This window comes from Squalius cephalus, assembly GCF_949319135.1.
Source record: "Squalius cephalus genome assembly, chromosome: 3".
Lineage (NCBI taxonomy): Eukaryota > Metazoa > Chordata > Actinopteri > Cypriniformes > Leuciscidae > Squalius > Squalius cephalus.
The window spans coordinates 51,176,062-51,200,111 of record NC_137124.1 but is presented as its reverse complement, the minus strand read 5'-3'; the positions used below and the strand labels follow the sequence as shown (position 1 = coordinate 51,200,111).

General features: G+C 37.9%; 1 protein-coding gene across 1 annotated transcript in view; it reads right to left on the bottom strand.

The window, feature by feature from the left end:
- Positions 1-419: 419 nt before the first annotated feature.
- Positions 420-24,050, bottom strand: part of LOC307155068 (RAS guanyl-releasing protein 2) — a 44,124-nt gene continuing 20,493 nt past the window's right edge. The window contains exons 8-17 of the mRNA XM_079865411.1: positions 22,555-22,671; positions 22,188-22,469; positions 20,522-20,602; positions 20,239-20,361; positions 18,209-18,324; positions 16,325-16,466; positions 15,487-15,523; positions 2,606-2,764; positions 2,234-2,296; positions 420-2,097 (exon numbers count right to left, since the gene is read on the bottom strand). Coding sequence (XP_079721537.1) covers positions 2,238-2,296; positions 2,606-2,764; positions 15,487-15,523; positions 16,325-16,466; positions 18,209-18,324; positions 20,239-20,361; positions 20,522-20,602; positions 22,188-22,469; positions 22,555-22,671 — 1,116 coding nt within the window. The 3' untranslated portion in view covers positions 420-2,097; positions 2,234-2,237. The remainder of the gene's footprint in view (positions 2,098-2,233; positions 2,297-2,605; positions 2,765-15,486; positions 15,524-16,324; positions 16,467-18,208; positions 18,325-20,238; positions 20,362-20,521; positions 20,603-22,187; positions 22,470-22,554; positions 22,672-24,050) is intronic.

Here is a 24,050-nt window from a genome sequence, read left to right as displayed (position 1 = left end):
GTATAAAAGATTGGTTACTTACACATCTGAGATCGCAGATGCTGACGCAAACAATTCAATATATGCAATAAATATATGCTTTTGTTATATCATTTTATCTCCCAAGTCTTTCTGGTAGAAATGAAAATCTGGTTGTCAAAAGATTATATTTTGAAGAATGTTGTGATAACCCCCCCCCCCCAAAAAAACCTATAACATAAGAAAAAACACCGAACCCTTTTTCAGAATATTTTCTTTGTGTTCTGCAGGAAAAAGTCATACAAGTTTTGTAGCCATCTGTAATGACATGAGAGTTAACTTAATCAATTTCCAAAACTAGGGGGCGCTATAACTTAAGAAAATCCTTAATTGTGTTAAGAAGTTTGTAAATAATTTTTTATAACTACATACTCTGGTTGCAATAGAAAAGAAGAGAGGCTCATGCAGTTTTGTCACTCATAGATATTTTGATATAGCAATATTTATTATGTCACTGAAAAATTCCTACAGACCGGTACATTAAAAGGTAGTTGCATGAGAAAAATACATTCAATTATCACCAAGGAAAATTCATCTTTTGTATTACAGAACAAATAATATTTCAGTGTGCAACATGACAAATTTACTTAAATGTAAAATGCATTCTCAGATCTTTCTGTACATATAAAAACAAAACATTCAACAAGGATATTTGAAAAGAACATAGTTAATATGCATACAATACATAAGTTACATGCCTAATGTCACATCACATAAGAATCAGATTTCCCAGACTAATATTGACAGTTTCTCAGATCATTGCAAGAATTTTGGAAATCTCGTCTTAACAGCAACTGCTAGAGAGAAAGAACAAGGATATTCTCAAATGTGAGATATTGACCTATAGTGTTGTGAAACAGACTATGCTTTTGGCATCTTCCAGCAACAGAGCCAGAACTTTTTTTTTTTTTTTAAAAAGGGGTTTTTACCACAAGAACTACTTAAAATCGAAATATAATTAAATTTAAAAAATATATATTTTATTTCATCAGATTGAACAGCAAAAATACCTTAATGTATTTCCTCATTAAGATCTTTAACCATTCAGCATGCCATGTTACATCCAAATGATCATAAGTGATTACGTTTAACCCTTTGGATGAATTCAAATTATTTATTAATGTTTAATGCTCAGATATGCAGAGGGAAAAGGCTCTTAACATGTGACCCAAAGATTTTATCTTTTTTACCAGCATATTCCTTCCCCAGATGAAGAAAAAATACAATTGACACACTAAGTAAAGAAAAAACTTTTAAGGGGTGAATAGCTCACCAATAATGAATTGGTTTCTGTTCAAAATCTTGTTCGTGCACGATATTTATGGTATGAAAGGAGAGCCTTTTATATATATATATATATATTTTTTTTTTTTTTTTCTATGACAACTTACAACTTGCACAACTTGGATGACGAAGATTTTGATGCACCAATTACAGCTGGAATATCTATGACTAACTTTTATTGCAGTTAACTCTCTCAAGATAAATTAATTGGGATTTTCCCCGCCCGTTTTAATTTAAGAAATTCAAAGATTTAAAGAACATTACTGGTTGCATAATATCAACTATATTTCAGGTGCACATAAACACACATACCAGATACTGAAATTGAAAATTCAGCCAGAACTGCTTTGGTGATGTTAGAAGATCTCATTACTTCAGTGAATGTCCATTTCAAAATGTAAATTTCTGTAACTCAGAACATGGTAACTGAAAGAACTTACTGTTCATTAAGTTGATGATAAATTTCCTCATTCTCTTTCATCTATTTGTTTTATTGTTTTTCTTTCTTTTTTTCAGGAGCCTGGGTAAAATATACACCATAATGATACATCCTACAAATATGCTTGAGATTTTGAGATATGTTTGAAATTACATTCAGACTTTAAAAGGAAGAGGTGACTGATCTGGTCAGCAGTTGCAGCTTCAGTCCAGCAGATAGCAGCATGTCTCATGATGTGTCAGGCTGTGACAGTGAACACAGTCGATCCCAAAATTTGATAATTTTCCTGACTCTGATCAGCTCTTTTTTCTTCAACATTGGGTGTGACTGGAAGAAATTTGCCCCAGCACGAAAATCTGTAGTTCAGACAGGGAACAATATTGAGTTAACAATAAAATATGTGTAATGTTTTATATTCAGCATAATAGTTGTTGTCTTTTTTTCCTGAATTTTTTTTTATGTAGTGATTAGTCAAGCAGAATTTTGGTTTACCACTTTAAAGGTGACAGTCAAATACACCCTGTTCAGCTGCCTCAACATCCTCTTCTGTGATGACTGAAGACCAAAGAATAAACAGAAATAGACAGAGAGAGTTTGTTAAACACCTGAAAGCTTCCGCCACAGAATAAATAAATAAAAAGTAATTGCAACTTTTTATCTCACAATTACAAGTTAATTTCTCACAATTCTGACAGAGTTATAAACTCGGAATTGCAAGAAATAAAAGCAAAAATGCAAGATGGCAAGAAATTTTTTCAGAATTGTGAGATAAAAAGTCGCAATTATCTTTAAGCTTTAAGATTTAAGCTTCTATATCTAAGTTCAGCAATTATGTGCAGTGTGTGTGTGAGAGAATATGTTTACCTGTGTTCTGCAGGTTTGATTGAGCATTACTGGACAGAGGAAAGCTGTAGGATCTGGACTGTAATGACGGTGGTGTTTCATGACTGATGCTCTTCGTTCTTTTACGGCATTCAATCGTCAGACGTCCATGACATGCTTTATGACAGTTCACCCCACAAACTGAGAGAGAAAGGAGAGATTAGTCTTCGGGTTGGTGGACAAAGGTGAAAAGAAAAACCCTTGTTAAAAAGAAGTGTGCATAATTGCATTGAATGTTCACTTAGGCCAGGGATGGGCAACTTCGGTCCTGGAGGGCCACTGTCCTACAGATTTTAGCTCCAACCCTGAAAAAATCACCTGCCTGTAATTTTCTAGTAATCCTGAGGACCTTGATTAGCTTGTTCAGGTGTGTTTGATTAGGGTTGAAGCTAAACTCTGTAGGACAGTGCCCTCCAGGACCGAAGTTGCCCATCCCTGACTTAGGCTATAGTGTTTTGCAAATCTTAAAATATCATAAAAAAAAAAACTACGAGCAGATAATATTAATATTAATGAAAACTGACTCTAAAGTACATTTCAAATCATTGTTTTAATAATGTTTGGTAACACTTTATCTTTCAGTGTCCTTGTTACACGTTACATGTAGTTACTATAGTAATAACTATAAATCATGCATAATTACATGCAACTAACCCTAACCTAAACCTAACCCTAAGTACATGTAGTTAATTAATCTTACTCAGTACTAAATGTATAATCACACTGTAACAGGGACACTTTATAAAAGTGTAACCTAATATTTTGTCATATTTAAAGAAGTGCAGTTATTTTGATGTGTTGACTTACTAAAGCACATGTAAATCATTTATTATAATTCAACTACCAATAACTGTAGTGTGTTATTTGATATTAAAGGGGGGGGGGGGGGTGAAATGCTATTTCATGCATACTGAGTTTTTTACACTGTTAAAGAGTTGGATTCCCATGCTAAACATGGACAAAGTTTCAAAAATTAAATTGTACGTTTGAAGGAGTATTTCTGTGCCAAAAATGCTCCTTCCGGTTTGTCACAAGTTTCGGAAAGTTTTTTTCGAGTATGGGCATGTGTGACGTCAGATGTAACGGAATTTCCTTATACGGGTCCTAAGGGCACTTCTCCGGTAAGATCGCGGGCGCGCGCGCACTCGTACACCAGAGCAAGAGAGCGAAAGCAGTACCTCATCTAAGCGCTCTGCTCGGCTTTAGGGAAGTCAGTGTCACCAAAGAAGTGGGTTTTTGGTTGCCAGGGCAAGACAAACCTGCACAGATTCCCAAAGAACCCAGCGTTAAGGGAATAGTGGATGCAGTTTGTTTTTCCGGGGCAAAAACGAGTTGAGCAAGACTGTTTCCCTGCATTTCGACGATGATTGTTTTATAAACAAAGCCCAGATCACGGTGTGGGCGACAATCTGAGAGCCACAAAAAATTGTCGACCGAGAGGCTGAACAGGGAAAACTAATTTGCCAGACGCGCTTCAATGATGACAAAATCCAAGGACTGCATTTTGTCGTTTTATTATCGTGAGAAGCAAACAAGGTTGTGTATTAAAACATTCCATAATTGTTTCTCAGACATTCGATATACAGCGTTTAGATAGCGGTCAACAAAAATATGACTTCCCAGTCACCCCCTTTCTCCCTCCTCGAACCACGCAGGTGAACAGCTGATAAACTCTACTTCCTCCCCACCACCAAGTGCATTGATTACCGTAAATAGCCAAAAGGGTGTTCAGAATAAATAAAACATACCCAGCTCTTACATTCCGGCCCCTAATTATTACAGTTAATACACAGTAATAATTACACAAACATTACACATGCAGGGGAAAGAACAAAATTATTTATAGTCCATCATTTAAATGTGAGCCAATCTTCTGTTTTCTCTCAAAAAAAAAGTCAAAAAATAGCCCAGTCAATTCAGTCAAAAGTCATGTTATCCAAGTACAGCAATCAGGATTCAGCTGACTCCTGAAGAAGGCAGATCTTGGTCACAGGCCGGCATATACGGCTGGTTTGGGTCTTAATCCAGACTTGTCTCACGAGTCCTCTTCTGTCTGGTACCACTTCAGTTATCTTTCCAACAATCCATGAGTTGCGGGGCGCAGAATCATCCACTATGAGTATGATGTCTCCAGGAATGAAATTCCGCTTGATCTTTGTCCATTTTTGTCGTTCCTGCAGTTGTGGTAAATACTCCTTAGTCCACCTTTTCCAAAACAAATCAGCCATGTATTGGACTTGCTTCCATCTTCGTCGTGCATACATGTCCTCTTTCTGAAATAGTCCAAGAGGTAAACAAGGTTTAGTTTTAAGAAGCAGAAGGTGGTTCGGAGTTAATGCTTCCAAATCGTTGGGATCTGTCGATTCCTTGGTAATGGGTCTACTGTTGAGAATTGATTCCACTTCACAGAGCACTGTGCAGAGTGATTCCTCGTCCAGACTTTGTGTCCTTAAAGTTGAATTAAGGACCTTTCTGACAGACCGAATCAACCTCTCCCATGCTCCTCCATGATGTGACCCAGTGGGAGGGTTGAAGGTCCATTTTATTCCCTTTAACGAGAGTGCATCATTGATCTGTTCCAAGTTCCATCCTTCAATGGCTCGTCTCAACTCACGCTCTGCTCCGACAAAGTTGGTGCCGTTGTCTGACCGCAACTCCTTAACCTGTCCTCTTCTCGCAATGAAGCGTCGTATTGCATTAATGCAAGAATCTGTGTCCAGCGACGAGGCAACTTCAATGTGTACTGCTCTTATCGCCAAACACGTGAAGATAACTCCATATCTTTTTACAAGACTCCTACCACGCTTGACCTCAAACGGACCAAAGTAGTCGACTCCAACGTGACTGAAAGGAGGTTCTTCCGAAGAAACTCTGTCTTCAGGCAAGTCTGCCATTTGCTGTTGACCTGCAGCTCCATGTAGCCGCCGACACACCACACATCTCGCCAAGATCCTCCTTATGGAACCACTAACACCAGTGATCCAGTATCTCTGGCGTAGTCTTGACAACATATGGTTTCTACCTCCATGGCCAACCTCTTGATGAATATGTTGTAGAATGAGGTCAGAGATATGAAGGTCTTTAGCTAATATGGCAGGATGTTTCGACTCTTCAGGCATAGCAGCCTTACTCAGCCGTCCTCCAACTCTTAACACACCATCTTCCAATATTGGATTGAGCTTGTATACATGGCTGTTTCTTTTTACACCTTCTCCCTTCTGGAGACAGGAAAATTCTTCTGAGAACCTTCTTCTCTGACAAAACATAATTATTCCAATTTCAGCTTCTCGGATCTCTCCCAATGAGAGATAACCACCGCAGAACTTATTCTTGAAATCACACATGTCCTTGGTGAGAGCATCTCTCTGTTGAGTTGCATTTGACACTGGCCGAGTAAGACATACAGTGGTCTCTTTCATCTTCCTGAGGTTCAGAAGCAAAACCTTGAATCTCAGGACCCAACCCATTACTCTTGTCAGACGTGTCCAAGATGAGGTGCGATTGATCAAACAAGTTATGGCATCATTCTCCTCCCTTATTGCGGAAACTTCAATTGCAGCTGATACCTTGACCTCAGGATCTCCAGGTGGAAGCTCTTGCAATTCATCTGGGTTAACAGGCCAGTCTTCCTCTGATTGCAAGAGAAATGAGGGACCAGAAATCCAAGTTTCGTTGTTTAGGAATGGTTCCGCCCTCGCACCTCTGGAGGCAAGATCTGCGGGATTGTGTGCAGTGTTCACAAATCTCCATTGAGATGCATCAGAAACCTTGAGAATCTCGGAGACTCTGTTTGCCACAAAGATTCGAAATCTTGAAGTTTCATTCTTAATGTATTTTAATACAGAGGTACTGTCTGTCCAGAAAACAGAGTCTTGAAGCTGCAATCTTAGCTCCTTTCTCCACAGTTTGTCCATACGAGCTGCTACAACAGCAGCTATCAACTCCATACGTGGGATAGTAACAGGCTTCAAAGGTGCCACCCTGGATTTTCCCATTATGAAGGCACTGTGTATCTGCGAATGTTCATTACGCAGCAGTAGATAGGTGACAACACCGTATCCTTCCTCACTTGCGTCGGCAAAATGGTGCAACTGAGCAGTGGCTGCATTTCCAAAGTTCAGAGGTTTTAAACATCGTCTGATGCTGAAGCCTTCCAACTGATGAAGCTCTTTCAACCAGTCCATCCATTCCTGGGCAACTGCTACTGGTATGACGTCATCCCATCCTAGCCGGCTTCGACACAGATCTTGAAGAATTCTTTTAGCTGTAAAAACCACAGGAGCTAGGATCCCCAGAGGGTCATAGAAAGAGCTGACAGTTGACAGGATGCCTCTGCGAGTCAATGGTCTCTCCTGAATAGTTATGCTGAACTTAAAGGTGTCAGACTGGACGCACCAGCGCACACCCAGTGCTCTCTCAATAGGTAGTGAGTCATGGTCCAGATCCAGGTCTTTAACTTCCTTTGCTCTCTCCTCCTCAGGTATTGAGGCCAACACACTGCGACTGTTGCTTATCCATTTTGTTAGATGAAAGCCACCCTTGGCACAGATGGCTTTAAGGCCTTTATAAAGGGATATAGCTTCCTGTTCTGAGGCTACAGAAGCAAGGCAGTCATCCACATAGAAACTGTTCATTATGGTATCAATCACTTGCTGGCTGAAGAACTCTTCATTGTCTTCTGCGCACCTCCGTAGAGCAAAGTTAGCGCAGCTTGGAGAAGAAGTTGCCCCAAACAAATGGACAACCATCCTGTACTCAGCCAAACACTGACTGAAATCTCCACTGGACCACCAAAGAAATCTCAACAGGTCGGCATCCTCCCCTGGAACTTGAACCTGATGAAACATCGCCTCAATATCAGACATCAAAACAATAGGCTCTTTCCTGAACCTGGTCAGGACTCCAATCAACGTACTAGTCAAATCAGGGCCATTCAGGAGTTGCGTGTTGAGTGATGCGCCTTGAAATGATGCTGCACAATCAAAGACAACTCTGATTTTTTCTTTCTTTGGATGGTATACCCCATGGTGGGGAATATACCAAACTTTTCCGTCGCTGCGTTCCAGATCTGTGGTTGGCACAATCTCAGCATAGCCACTGGATATAAGGTTATTCATGAAAGCAGTGTAGTCCTTATGGAGTGATGAATCTCTGATAAACCTTCTCTTCAGGTTAAGGGTGCGTTGTTCTGCAATTTTACGGTTGTTAGGCATGCTTATCTTCCTGTCCTTCAGAGGTAAAGCAATATTGTAATGACCATTAACCAATTTCACAGTATTGTTAGCCATTTCTAAGAACCTGCAGTCATCCCTTGAAAGTCCTAGCTGTTCTTCCTGACTGCATTCTGGAAAGTCTGTCTTAAACTGTTGCTTCCAGAGTTCATCAAGTGTTACAGCCGAAATTCTGTTGATGGTAAATGCGGACTGATACACATCAGGTCCATCACAACATTCTCCACCCAGGGGTCCATTTACCGTCCAACCAAGCATTGTCTTGATGGCATATGGCCCTTCGTCCACACTACGGATGATTTCAAGTGGTTCCAACGCCCGGGGTACATTCATTCCTATCAGAAGCTCCACGTCTGTATCTATCTCAGGCAAGTACACATGTTTCAAATGAGGCCATTTAGCCAAATCGTCCTGTCGTGGGATGTTACTCCTATTCACCGGCATCCTAGGTTGTGAGAAGTACCAGCCACTGTCCAATCCAGCCACTTCCAAGTCCGACACAATACAACTGTCCACAATTCTCTCTTGGCCCATAGTGCGCAGCAGAATCTTAGTTTTTCTCCCAGAGAGATTTAATCTATCCATCAAACCCATTGTGCAGAAAGATGCTGAACTTCCCTGGTCCAAAAAGGCATAGGTCTCCACGGTCCTTTGCCCACTCTTTGATTTAACTTTTACTGGTACAATGGCAAGCTTAAAATCTTGTTCACCGGCCCCAGTAAGACCACTGGTTTGGACTGCAACCAAAGAACTGCCCACTGCACTCTCTGAGTTGCTCTTACCTTTCTCTGCATGAGCTGCTTTATCCTTGTGGTGGATGTGAAGCATACTAGGGTGCCTCAAGCCACATGTTTTACAAGAGAGACGTTTCCTGCACTCCTTACTTATGTGACCAATACACAAACAGCCAAAACAAACTCCCAACTTTTTCAGGAAATCGATTTTCTCACTTTGAGCTTTCTTCTCCAGCAGAGTACAAAACCCCAACATGTGTCCACCCTTACAGTACAGGCATGTCCTTTCAGGTGAATGTCCATCTTTAACCTTATGTTCTGTTAGTGTCCTTTCAACTGTAGTAGCAGCAGTGGCAAAGATACTTCCTTTAGCCCCTGAGCGAAGTGATTTTGTCCTGCTGCCTTCCTTATTTGCCACCGATACTGGTACGTCCTGTAGATTTCCAAACACAGGATCTGTCATGATCTTCACTTGACGCTCCAGAAAAGTCACAATGTCAGCAAACATAACTCTCCGGCAATGCGTTTCCTGGATGTTACATGACACTGTACGCCACTTGTCTCTCAGTTTGTAAGGTAATCTTTTAATCACAGTGATCATAATGGCAGGTGTATTCAGTTCACAAAGACTATGAACCTCTTCCATGGCATTGCAACATCCACGCAAGAAAAGACTGTATGCATGTAAAGCCTTGCCATCTTCTGGCTTAATCACTGGCCATGAAGAGACCTTATCCAAATAGGCAGATGCTATCATGTGCTCATTTCCAAAGTGTTCATGCAGTAAAGTCTTTGCCTTTGCATAGCCTGAGCCGTCAATCAAATGTTGACAGCTCCTGACAAGTTGTTGTGGTTGCCCCCTGGTGTACTGTTCAAGAAAATGCAGGCTGTCTTCAGCATTATCAGACTTTTGCTCAATTACTTGTTCAAAAGACCTCATGAAAGCATGGTACTGTAGAGGGTCGCCATCAAATATTTGGATATTTCTTTTAGGCAGCGATAAAAGACATTGCTGATGTACTAACATTGATGTTATCTCATTCTGTTTTTTCATTATAGACAACATGTTGTTCTGGTCACTGTTGATGTTCGTGGAAAATGGTGTATGAACATCTCTATGATTAAACACTGGAGGCGCTGTAGTATTTGGAACTGTGCTCTGTCTCATAAGCTCTGAAGGCCCCTGCTGGAGATAGATGGTATTGTCAGCCATTTTCTGTTTTGGCCTTCCAAGCTGTAAATCAGCGTTTCCCATTGCTGGTTTTCCCTTTTTATCCTTTCCAAGCTGTGGAACAAAAGTCTCTGCATCAGTGTTAAGAGCTTCAACCGTTTTCCCCTTTTTCTCAAAATATGACTCCATTCCATTAGATTGAGAAACCACACTCCGCACACCAGATCCAGAGGTCCTCAAAACATTCAATTTAGCCACTGATGCAGCTATATCGGCTTTAAGCTGAAGTTGTTCCTTTTGCTGTCTTAATTTCTCTTCCTGTTCCTCAAGAGAATGTTTTTCCTTCAGCAAACCTTGACGGGCAAGTAGAGCGGCCATTTCAGCCTCTGCTCTAAGACGTGCAGATGAAGTAGTGGAAACATTCGATTTTGAACCTTGTTTTCCACTGCTTAGGTTTGATATGCTGTCACATGGCAATATGTCATCCTGGTCATCATGTTGAGAAGATGGATGCCGTTGTCCCATTTTTACATTCTCATGAATCATAATTTCATCCCCAAACAGAACTTCCTGATCACACTCCAAATTATGAGTTAGCTCTGAACGAGGCCTGTAGGTTTCTGAGATCCATTCTTTGGCATCCTTAATAAACCCTTGGCTGTATTCAGTGATGCTTTTGAACCATGCATTTTGTCTCTCCTGTTCCTCAGAAGGGATTAAAGGCATCAAAGAGTTGTGCAATGCAGTGGCATTTTCATACAATTGCAGCAGAACATCAAACTGTGCTTTAACTTGTGAAGCATTTTGATCATCTCTCATGAGCTCTTTGAGAGACGGTATCTGTCTCTTTAAGTTGCTTATTTCCTTTTTACGCTGTTTCTGAATTGACTCAATCCTGTTTGCCAGAGCCTTTTCAGTCAGAGTGATTTTTCTTTTTTCCATATTAGATTTAGTTGAACCAGCCCTTGATCCACTCATTTTGTGCACAAACAGATGCAACTGAACATCGCAGTATGAATCCAACGTAAAGCAACAATCAAGCCAGTAGCCACAACAATTAAATGCCGACACGAATAACCAATGCACCTAAGCAACACCGCACACACATCAGCTGATCGCTCCAAACACAAACCCGATCAGCGGCAATCAACCCGCTCCAAACATCAGCAACACCAAACCTCAACAAGTGGCAGTAACCCGTTCAAAACTATCTTCCAAACAAGCCATAACACCAAACAAAACGCAGGTTACATACCACTGTTTGTGTGCGATGCTCTCCCGCGGCCGCCGTTCTCCAGGATATTCAGCCGAATCCGTGTGTGTGTGGTCTCAATGGCCGATGATCCCGTATCTCCGTGAGTGATCACGACCTTCAATGAGCGTGGCTTATGTTCCAAGTGTATCTTGATTTTTGTTGACAAATGTGGGCGACAATCTGAGAGCCACAAAAAATTGTCGACCGAGAGGCTGAACAGGGAAAACTAATTTGCCAGACGCGCTTCAATGATGACAAAATCCAAGGACTGCATTTTGTCGTTTTATTATCGTGAGAAGCAAACAAGGTTGTGTATTAAAACATTCCATAATTGTTTCTCAGACATTCGATATACAGCGTTTAGATAGCGGTCAACAAAAATATGACTTCCCAGTCACCCCCTTTCTCCCTCCTCGAACCACGCAGGTGAACAGCTGATAAACTCTACTTCCTCCCCACCACCAAGTGCATTGATTACCGTAAATAGCCAAAAGGGTGTTCAGAATAAATAAAACATACCCAGCTCTTACACACGGATTTGCAGATCGTCTAATGCTTAAGGATCGAGCAGTCACAATGATAGCAGCTAAAGGTCCGCAGTCGTGCGTTGGAACCGCAGGCGGTGAGTAAAACTGTTGAACAAATGTCTCTGTGTGTTGTTAACGTTACTAGCTCGGCGCGTTAGCACAGCTTTAGCACATCGCCCACACGGCCCGCCCCCAGCCGCTCGGTTTTTTCCGGAAAGACTCGGTACAGTCTATCTTTCACTTATAAATATAATAAAACTAAAGACTTTTTGGAGATATGAACGATGCAATACTACTCTATAGGTACTCAAGATTAACAGGAGATTGAGTGAAAATGAGCATTTCACCCCCCCTTTAAGGTTAATATATTTCAAATGTACTAACTTAAATTTAACATTACAATCAGGAATACATTTAAAGGTTACCTATTATGCCCATTTTCACATGATGTAATATAAATGTCTGATGTCCTCAGAATGTGTCTGTGAAGTTTCAGCTCAAAATACCACCCTGATTTTTTATTATAGCTTGTCAAAGTTGCCCCTTTTTGGGGCGCTCCGTTTGTGTGTGTGTCCCTTTAAATGCAAATGAGCTGCTGCTCCGCCTCCGTTCGGTAGAGGGCCGACATGTGCTTCGGATACAGGAACAACATAACAGCCGAATTTCTCTCAGGAAAAATGTCAATAATATCCAGTAGCGGAGTGCAGCCTTATATGTTTGAACCGGAGTCAGACACAGATAGAGAGACTCAGGAAGAGGCTGCAACTGTTAGACTGTAGGCTACATGGACATTTCTGAATGGTTAGTGGATATATTTATGTAACTTAGTTGTTGTGGAGTTTATTCATCTCATTTTGCATAATAGGTCCCCTTTAAATACATGACAAACACACTTCAATAGAAATGAGGTTAAACTCATTAGGTAAAAGTATATTTTAGCTTATCACAAATCAGGGACGTCGTAGGCCTATTTTAGGGGGGTTGAAGCTACCCCAAAATGTTCCTAAGCCCCCCTAAATTATAATAAGAACAACAAAAACAATTCGATTTATCAATAACCGTATCCTCATTCATATTTAGACGCAACAAATGATATATATCCAGCTACAAAAAAAATAGCCGAAAAGTCGGAAGTTGGACAGTGCAAAGAGTCGTAATAACAGAGCTGCCAACTCTCACGCATTCACCGTGAGACACATGCAATTGACACTTTTCACACGCTCTCACGCCACACATCTATTTTCTCACGCACAGAAAAATCGTGAAGCAAAGAGGACACGGAGACCAACAGACTAGACAGAGCAGGTTACTTTATGATATAAAAGAATCTCAACTCTCAGATTCTGTCAATTTTATTACGAAATTCAAACAATAAATACCGTTTTGGCGTTTGTAAATGTTACGTGACAGATCCCTAGCGCACGTGAACCGATCATCTCTACTAGCTAATAGTAAATAAACACGAACACTGTTGAAAGATACAGTAGTAGGCTACAACTTACCGAAATGTATATTCCTCATACAAAATATCGATCAATCAGTGTTTTTTATCAGCGTGAAGAGGTCAATAACATAGCTGGAGAACATGTCACATTTACCTCAGGAAAGCCATTTAATGACCATAATAGGCTACAGCACGTAGTTGGCAAGAAAAAAAGAGCTATAGAGAGTATTTTGCTAAATATGTGTTCTATATTACATATTTATTATATTTTTAATTATATCATTAAATAAAGTTGGTAGGCCGCCTATTATAAAAAAAAAAAACGCATTATATTTAATTTGAGTTATTTTTAACCTTAAATAATACTGCCAGCTGATAGGGCTCTCTGTATGTTACCGCATTAGGTGAGTTGTTTTTTTCTTGAGAAAAATTAACGCCTACCTTGTGTAGCCTACCTAATATTTATCCAAATGAGTCAATATTAAATCAAAATACAATAATTGAATTGAATTGAAATAATAAAAAAGCGTAGCTTACCAGAAATTGTATTCTTATGATTGCTCTGAACATTTCTGACTAAGTTCAACAAACATTAAATTACTTATTCATAAACTTAAAAAAATAATTAATAAAAATGTAGGTGTGACGGGGTTGAGACAGGGTTGAAGATGGTAACGGGGTTGAAGAGACAAATGCAGCTAAACATATACAGTACATAGCTGTTTTTTACTTAAATTCACTGTAAGATTTTCTATAAACGCAAGTTACAAATACCCTGGGGGCTAAGCCCCCCCCTGTCTTCCAATCCTAGTGACGTCCCTGTCACAAATGCTTTCGGTGCTGTACATTCGGCAGTACACTACAACCATATTTCAATAACAAGGGAGTCAAACACTGATAGAAGAGAGTTGACGTCTGAAGAAAGGAAGATTTGTTTCCGCTAAAAACAATACAAGCGTGACAAAAGATGTATGAAAAAAAAAGAGAGAAGAAGTACTTTCTCATTTCTTCCATATCCTTTAATTTGAACACTTGTCTCATTTCTCTCACCTAAATGTCAACACTAGCTATTTTGGCCATGTTGCATGTTTCTCTTTTTACTCACACAATCACTATGTACTGTACAGGCCTCCCTAAAAATATTTAAACACAGAACTGCTCAGACAATGGCCATACGAATCTGAGGCACAAATACTTTTTTTCTCTTTCTATTTTGGAGACATTTTTAAACTAAAAAGTGTACTAAAAGTAGTTGCCACAATACCAGAACCAATCAGAAGCATCCAGGCATAGGCAATACAGACAGCACTATCAAACACAGCAACACATTTCACTTCTCCACAACAGTATCACATGATTGTGCCTGCTCTCTGTCCTGGCCAGCCTTTCCTTGTATTAAAAATTAAATGTGACTTATTTGTGACTACTTCACCACTTAAAAGAAATAATACTGTTTCTCATCCAAAGTGCCGTATATCATTGATATTTTGATAACACTTTATAGTAACTGCACGCTAATAATCATTAGTAAATCATTAGTAGATCATTAATAAAGTACGAAAATACAATTATTAAACGCATTATAGATTTGCTTATAAATCAAGAATAAAACATTTAAAGCTGTATTTATAAACTGCTTATTAATGTCTATTAATGTGTTTTAAATTATGAATGAACTGTTTACTAATGCTTAACTAATGATTAATAGCGTGCAGTTATCATAAAGTGTTACTGATTTAAATCATAGTTTAATTTTGAATCTGGCCCTGCTTCAAGGGGTGCAGAGAATGGGGACAGGGAGTTTTTAAGCTTGAAAATATGCAAAAGCAGCATTAACGTAGCATAAAAGCAGTTCATATGACTTTGTGCTATAATCATAAGTCGTGAAATAGCATTGTGTGAGGAATAAACTGAAATTTTGGTCATAATTCATTGAAAACCTTGACAACCACCCTATAGCTACCCTCATGTTCATTAGAGTTCATTACAGAAGTTGCAGTCTCCGTTTAGTCTTTTGAGTCAGATATTTTCAATGTCATCAGATATAGTCCACAAATCTGGTTCACTGAATCGTTTTTTTTTTTTTATTTGACTCACTGACTCATTGAGTTAACAGCTTAAATGTAAGTCTGTTTCTCATCCAAAGCTATCATATGACTTCAAAAGTAATATGGGCTGCTTTAATGATAAATCTATAGTGCTTTTGCATCCTTTACAAAGCTCGAAAGCTCCAGTCCCGTTATGGACTCTATGCCCGAGCGCATTTAGACTCACTGGCCACCGCAACTTTCAATGCAGCGAGGTGTATGGAAATCATGAGAAATTGAAGCACAAAATTAAATCTTGGGGAAGTGTTACATGAAATTGAAAAGAGCAACTATCTATATTTATATATTCTTCAAATCTCTGTCCTATTGACCTTTTCTGAATGGGTGAATTGGTAAAGGAATTGGTCATTTTTTCAGACATACCAAACATGCACACATACAGTTCTCTCTTACCTTTGCATTTGTATCCTTGTTTATAAAAGCCCCATATCTTAAAAAGAGGGATATACATATTAAAGTTATTTTTGAAGAAAGAGAGAGATGCAGAAAGGATGTTGAAAATAGTACAGAGAAGAGAAGAGGGAGGATCAAGAGAGAATGAGAATCACAGCAGGAAAACAATAGATGAAAGGGAAAGCCCCAAACATCACAAACACACAACATCAGAGGCCACACACACAGGTAGATATGAAAGTACCACATACACACAATGGAAAGGGACTGGGGTACAGCATTCAATACACAGCTACACACCACACCATGTTATAAATAAACCAACAGATCAAAGCCAAATGTGCTCAGATAGAGCTAATTTCTAAAACTGTCCATCTTAGAAAAGACACTGTGCAATAATTAAAGTGCCCCTATTATGCTATTGTATAGGTTCCTAATTTTGTTTCGGAGGTCTTCTACAATAGGTGTACATGCATCCAAGGTCGAAAAACCATTGATTTTCTCATACATTGCAGCATCACCTCTTTTCTCACAGAGTCTGAAATGGTTTGATCAAGGATCCGGTCTCTATAAACCCCTCCTTTTCGAGAACCTCCTACGTAGGTTCGAGCAGGTAGTAAGACTGGAATTACTGATGGCTCATTTCAGTTTAGAATCGGTTCTTTCTTTTGGGAGACAATAACCCCATTTATCTGCACTTGATCTTTGAAACATTGCAGACCTTTTACATTCACAAACAGCTATATTAAACACTACATGAAAGGTAATATCCGAAAAAGCATAATAAGGGCACTAAAAAAAAAAATTCTATATGATTGCATGAGCATCTGATACTTACAAAGCCGGTGCAGTGTTCGCAGAAGGTGGGTTTCACATATGTAGTCTCCATAAAGGTGTGTATGAAGCCCATCTTACAATTGAGCAAAGAACTGGCCTTCATAAAATAATCTATCATCTCCTCCCTGCTGATCTTTCCATCCCTAATTGATGGAGACAAACAGATCATGAAATGAGAGAGAAAAACATACACTCTGAAACAGTCCACACAGTCCAAACAGTGGGAATCTTTTCCTCATAAAGGCCCTTGCACACTGAGTCCGAAATTCGTGTCGGAAATTTTCGCACGTTAAAAAATAAATACGACCTCACGTTATGTCAATCACGCTTGCACACTGACTCCGAAACTTTCGTACGTCATAAAAAAATTAGGATCAGGTTCGATTTTCTGCGTTTTTTCGCATCCGTAGCCAGCATTTGAATGGTGTTTTGACAATTCAGAGCCACCGAATCACGAATACGAAAAAACGCATACGAAAATTTCGGACTCAGTGTGCAAGGACCTTAACAGATCAACTTCCATGGAAAGGGTGCTTTGTGAACATCACAAGAGAAGAGGCCCAATAACTCATGCCACCGCTTTAGATTTAGTTGTGGCAATAATAATAACTGTATAATAATAATGTCTTAACTGTTACTAGTCGGATATATTCCATATATATGCCAACATTTCCGGAACCTTCCTACAGTTTAACCAGAATTTTGGAAATGACTGAAATTGAATGATTCTACCATAGAATAGTTAGATATGGCAAAATTGTTCCACCCACTATTTGATATTTTTGATGATGCTCTGCTGCACTTCATTATGCACTGTTCTGATTGTTGTTAGGATGACAACATGATTTAAAAGTTACATTTTTAGGCTGGTCTGCCTCAGTGTTCTAACGTTTTTCCATTCCACTGCGCTATTGTTCCATTGTCTTCGCATTTGCATCTCGTGTCTTTTGCAGCACCTCGCGCATGACATTCTAAAAACACGACGCTCAAGTTAAAAGAAGTTAAACTACCTTGCACTTTTTTTCGTTCTACTTACCTGGTTTTCGCGTTTTCAACAGCAAAAACGCTTTCAGTGTGAACTGGCCCTAACAGCATTTGTTAATAGTGTAGATTACCAATCAAATCTAAGAAGGCTGGCATTAACGTCCACAGAAGCCGAACATAAATTCCAGCATAATACTTATAATTTTAATGGTGCAAGAGTATGAGGTAAGATGTAAGAAAAACATTTAATATTTGAAAATTGTTTTACAAAATTATGTAAAAAGACAAACAGTAACAATAGCCTATAGTCAAGTCAAGTAGCACTAGGTAGGTATAGTGATGCAAGCTACTCAACTTTTGTGTCAAATTTTGCAGTTTTGAATCATTTTGATTAATGTAACTCATAACTGAATATGACTGATCAAGAAACATAAGCAAAGCTGTTTTCGGAATATTAGGCATAGGATAAGAGTGAATGTGTGAATATTTTCAAATAAAAAATTTGGAAATAGATCAAATTACTTGCTTTCTTATATCATACAATAAATTATTCTATCTTATTCCCTCAAACCCCTTTAAAGTATTTAATTATTTAAATAACAAAAACAAACAAAAATGTTCAAGACATGGTTACAGCCTTGGATTCTGGATATGCCTTCATAATGAAGTTAGTGAGTTCCCCCTTCAACAAGTCTTAACTGTCTTCAAGAAAACCTTTCTCTCTGTGGTTTTCATTCTGACATCAGGTCCATGTTCATACTAATTTCTCTATTAAACCAAGCTATGAAATCGATCTGCTGAGCCTGCTGAATTTTGTTCATGCTGTGAATCATAATTTGTGAATACATTTTTATTATGGCGTGCAAAAGACAGTGCTCTTGTTTGGTATTGATACACTCACTGATTTTTATCAAGTTCTCCAAACTTGCTGAGATATGGAAAGTTATTCCTGATGCATTCAAACTCTTCACGTGAGATGAAGCCGTCACCGTTTGTGTCAAAATTCTTAAACACAGACTGTGAAAAGAAAATAGGAACACAGTTTCATTAACATCTCCAATAATCCATATTACACAATGGAGGGATTAGTAAATTAACATATTGAGCCTATTAAACTTCATAATTTATACTGTCAGAGTAAATAAATATACATAATTGGCACTGCACTAAGACCACCCAAAAATCATTACTAACGAATCATACATTGAAAGATAAAAAAAACACAAGGTCCAAAGGGAGGATGCAAGGGCTATTTTTTTTTTCCTTTTCCAAAACTTTAAATTCCATTATTTTAAAAAGTCCATGCTTAAACTCAAACCACATTCTTTTCAACATGAACAGGAATAATATCAATAATATCAAGGTCTTGATGTCACTCAATGGTAATGTATTGAATCTGGTCACAGTAGTAGCAGCGAAAGAAACGGAGTTCACTGTAGTGAGTGTTTATAGTTGCCTTAGAAAGTACCCTGAATCCAGTAGTTTGTTCAGATTAACCATTATCACTTTTAATTAGGGCTATCAATTTAGCAAGATTAATAATGGAAATGATAAGATGCTAAAACATAACACATGTACTCATGTCCCCTGACCAGTGTAATCTCCAGTAGATTCTCTACTGGAAAAATCTCCTTGAGATTTTTGCAATCAAAATGTCTGGTTTTGTGGCAGCAATTAAAAAAAAAATATTGTGTTTTTTAAAATAATTTGAATACAAAATTCATCATACTATGTATGACGTTAAATGTACAATAATCATACATGACAGAAAAAAACTAAAATGCAGAAAGCTGGTTTATTTTTGTTTCTTACTAAACAATTCTGATATTGAGGTCTTTTCTTTTTTGGCTTGTTCATAAACAGAACACTAAGGTCTGGTTTCACAGACAGTGAATAGCTTTTATAAACATGCCTTAGAAAAAAAACAATAATTACAAAATATCAAAGAACGCAAATGCCCTCTGAACAAAACCTAAGAGATTGAAAAATCAATTGCAAAATTGATTGCTATATGGAAATAAAGCAAGCTACTTATTTTTAGGTGCTGTAGAATGGATTATTTTATTATTTTATAATGTTTCCTGGGGTGCCCTTATAATGTTAGTATGTTTTTTAGATCAAAAATTGTTATAATTTAGAAATAAAAGGCATATTTCCTAGCCTGATTTCATCCTCTGATTTGAACACTCTGTTTGAAGGGGCGTGTCTGCTGTGAGACTTCAGTGTAAACGCCCACTGCTGTGATTGGCTGACATGCTTGCATATGAAATACCTGGCATTACATGTGGAACTATCTGGAAAACTTTTACTATTACAGCTTTTATACGTTTTTACTATTACAGCTATCGGGATTAACGAATCATGAGGGTGTTTTTCAAAAACGAGATTTAAATAAGAAAGAGAAAACTATGGTGTTTGAGACTCACTGTATGTCATGTCCATGTACTGAACTCTTGTTATTTAACTATGCCAAGATAAATTCAATTTCACATTCTAGGGCACCTTTAAGAAACTTTTGTGAAATGTCTATTCCAAAAAGATCTAGGTTTAGTCTGTCATGTGCAATTAATTGTGATTCGTTTGACTATTTGGTTCAATCTTGTAATTATCAATTAGTATTTTTAATTAGTTGACATCCCGTAATTGTAATTCCTATTAAATTATGCTTGATTGTCTTTAGTTGACTCTTAAAAGTATTTGCCTAGAATTTTAACCTTTTCATCATGCATTTCTTGCCCAATTTGGACAATTAGATATAACTGCATGGGTTAATCAAGATGTTGACTGTGTCCAGATTAATAAATAAATAAGCAATAAATAAGAGGGGTGGGGCTTAGTACAGGCTCAACGGAAGTGATTTAATGTGTTGAACATACAGTAAATGTGTGTCAAAACAAATTGGAATTATAAGAATGTTAGTTTTTCTCTTACGTCCACCATCTTCTCGATATGTTTGCTGATAATAACAGGGTTAGCTTTAGGCTTCACCGATGCTGCCCATTCATCAATCATTGATAGTTGTTTAGGAGCTGGACTGGAGGAAGTTGTTGAGTTCTGATCCAGCAAGCAAAAACCAAAGTTACAAGTGTGCATTTATCTTTACATTTAATTTATGAGATTAAATCTAATCTTGTGAGTTTACTTATTTTACTGTAAATAATACATTTCTTCATAATGCATAAAATTAACCAAATATAACAGGCTGGAAACTGACCGGAGGTTTTGCAGCCCTGGGTTCTCTCTGTAATGAGAGCTGATAAATCTCCTCTTCTGTGTGGTACTGATCCAGTGACACCTACACATAAAACACAACCAAAATCTGTCTCAGGATTCAATGAGCTACAAATGATTAATGTAACTTTTGGGGAAGATTAGACATAAATGATTTCTTCTATTTCTCAGAAAGTATTTCTGAACCTAGATTGCTGTCTGCTAAATGTCTCTGATCTGTTCTGTTCTGCATTTGTATGTGATTGTGTGTTTATCAGAAAACAGTCAAATGGACTAAAATTAAATCAAAGTTTAAAGACTCATCAAACACTTCCATACTGTATGCATGTTTTCTCTCTCTAGAAATGGTTGAATGGATTTGATTAGACATGAATTCTCATGGTACATTCACCACATGCAGCAATTATTGTAATTATTTAGAAGATTCTATTTAGAGCTGTTCACATTCTGGAGACTTCAAAAAAAAAAAAAAAGGTTTCTATGGCAACACTCAAAAAATTCTGGCAAACTGCAAAAAAGTGAAAAAAATGCTTTCCGTGTTGCGTATGGATGGACGGGTGATACAGATTTTGGAATATGCAATTTGTTCATGCTTGGCATCAGTTGTTTTTTAATATTGCACAGGAATTTAAGAACTATTTGGGAATTTTGTATACAAAAAAATCCTGTAGAATATGTCTTTCTGTTCTATTTCTGTGCTGAAAGTGTACTGAATGTGAGCTGTAAACGATCAGAGCCAAAGATGACCAGAAATTTGTACAAAAAAACTATGAAACTGTGTCAAGAGTTGTAACTCAGTTACACATTGAGCTATGCTGCTCATGCAGCTGATAAAAGTTCAAGTCCATTCTTCCACATGTCTTCCAACTGAGTGCTGCAGCGATGACATATTTTTATTGGTTAACTCGTTTCCTGCTTTTGGAATTTTAGAACTTCCGGTTCCATTGTCCTGAAGTCAAAGGGTTTTATGGATTTTTGGTTAAATACCTGAAATAAGGTCTGTGCTTAACACAAGCTCAAGATATTTTCATGTTTTATTCTACGACATAACATACACCAGTAATAACCGCTTGTGATTTTTAGAAACTTTTACTTGTCTGAAAAAGGTGAGTTGCTAACAAGGGTCTAAATGGGACTACAGAGGTTGTCGCTGACATTAAATGTCATCACACCGAACAGGTAAACTCATCTATTCTCTAGTCCACTGTTACGTTGTGTCATGCTCTTGAAAATTATTATAACTTGATCTTTCAGGGAAATTTTTTTAAATGAAGACTGAAAGAGTTGTGGGAAGCTTAATGGTGGTGATATATAGCCTACATTTAGCTTTTTCCTTTAGCAGGCAATTGTTTTTAGTTTGTGAGCATTCGTGAAGATTGTCATGATGAACAAGATGTGTAAGTATAATAAACTTTTGTTATTTTCTGTAATAATTCAAAATAAAAATCTATTAGGTTTTTGTCAAGGGAACCTGAGTGATGCAAACTTACAAAAATACGTCACCACTTCAGCACTCTATAGTGGAAATCCTATTTTCTCAAACTTGGCAATAAAATGAGTTTTTACAAATAAACTGTCAATCGGTTAGTTTTATCCTAATCACTCTATTCCTCTTGAAATCAGATACACATCATAAAACACACACTCACTGTAAGTAGATTGAGCAAGTCTGTGTTGGCCTCAATGTTCGGGGGAGTGTTCTGCACGAGGGCTAATTCCTGCAGGATCGCATAGAGTTGCTGACATTTGGCCAAGTTGACACGAGTCTTCTGTGGGTCTGTCCAGTCGGACAGAGCAACATGAACGGCTATCAAGTCCTTGAGGTTAACGGCCAGGATTGGGAAACGAAACCCAGTGCATTCAGCGAATCGGCGCCGGTATTGACTGTAGTTGCTACAAGACGTCACCAGGTCCACCAAACTGTTAAAGTTCTGAGAGAGACATTCTGAAATTGAAACTGAAAGTGTTGGGTCTGATGTAAAGGTTTTGTGTCTGGTGCACAGGTGTTGTATGTACCTTATTGGTTTCATTGTTGATGTGTGCCTGTGTCTCCTTCAGCCTAGAGATGGAGCTATTATTGAGACCCCCGACCACCGCCATCAACGTGTTGAAATTCTGCAACTGGAGTAGTTTCTACAGGGTGTGAATTAGTGAAAAAGAAAGAGAGGATGAAGTTAACAAAATATTTTGTTATATTAATAATAATTAAATAAACAACTATGCTGTTTTGAGGCTCTGAAAGCTTCCAGGTCAGCGAATATTACCAAACTCATGGAAGATTTCTAAAATATTTGTATTTATCCATTTGATTTTTATCTTATTTTCATCATTATGAACAAATACACCATAAACCGTTTGCGAACAATAAACAAAGATTTATTGTAACACCATGCTATCCATAAAATAAATCACAAAGCTGATTAAGTATGTATGTTAAGTTAATTTTAGTATAATTATTAATGCAACTATCATTGCTTTCCACTGTAAGGTAAACTACATAAAATCTAATTTCTATTTTCTCCCTATAAAGTGAACTGCACGTCATTCACTATATAGGCAAATTTATTGATTAGTAACATAGAAATAGTGTAGAATCTGAAACATTTTTGACGAAATATTTCACACAATTTGTTTTTAACTTTTTCAAAATCTTTCCACTTACTAACAACACAACAGATACAATAGGTGCATTCAAATTTTTGGTACTTTCTTGTTCCCTAAATATGTTCCTACTAGCCTGCTTTTAAGAGATAGATTGAGAGAAGAAAGGATTTCGAAGAGAACGACTACTAGATATGAAAAGATACTGGGCAGAACACCTTGTGGAAGAGAAAGGAAATATCAGAAAGATAAAAAGCGGTAGTCGAAGTGATATTTTGGAAGAGGAAGAGCTCAGGGCCCATAAGAAGGAAGAGAAGGGATCATCAGGAAGAACAAGAGCAGGGGGTGATGGAGCCCCTCTGCGCTTCTGAAAAATTCAAAGAGAAGAAAAGTCACATGGGACTAGCTGTCATCATACTAAAGGTCCACACCAGAACTCTGTTTTTTAAGTCTTGGGGGTTTTATTCATTATGTTCTAATTTTCGCTTATTTTTCCACACTGCAGCTGTTGTTCTTATAACTACAATAACTTGCTGTTGTTCTGTACTAGAGGTGTTAGTTCCCAGCCCTGTAGATTATAATTTCAACCAAATAAAGTAGTTATAGGCCAAGCACTAACAAACCCAAATGAGCAACTGTATTCTGTAAATCAGCTCCTACAATTTAGCTCCTAAATCAGTCTTTACAATACAAAAAACAATTACTGAATATTTTTTTACTTTGAAATAAATTTCACAAATAATCACAAAGAAACAGCATGTAACACACTGAATTAACCATGACATTTTAAAGTAGAAAAAATGAAATTGCATTTTTTTTGTAAAACAAAATAATCTTTGTTTTATTTACAACTTCGAAAAATCAATGCACAGTAGTTAAATACACCTTGTATAAAGTGGGACCAACGGTAG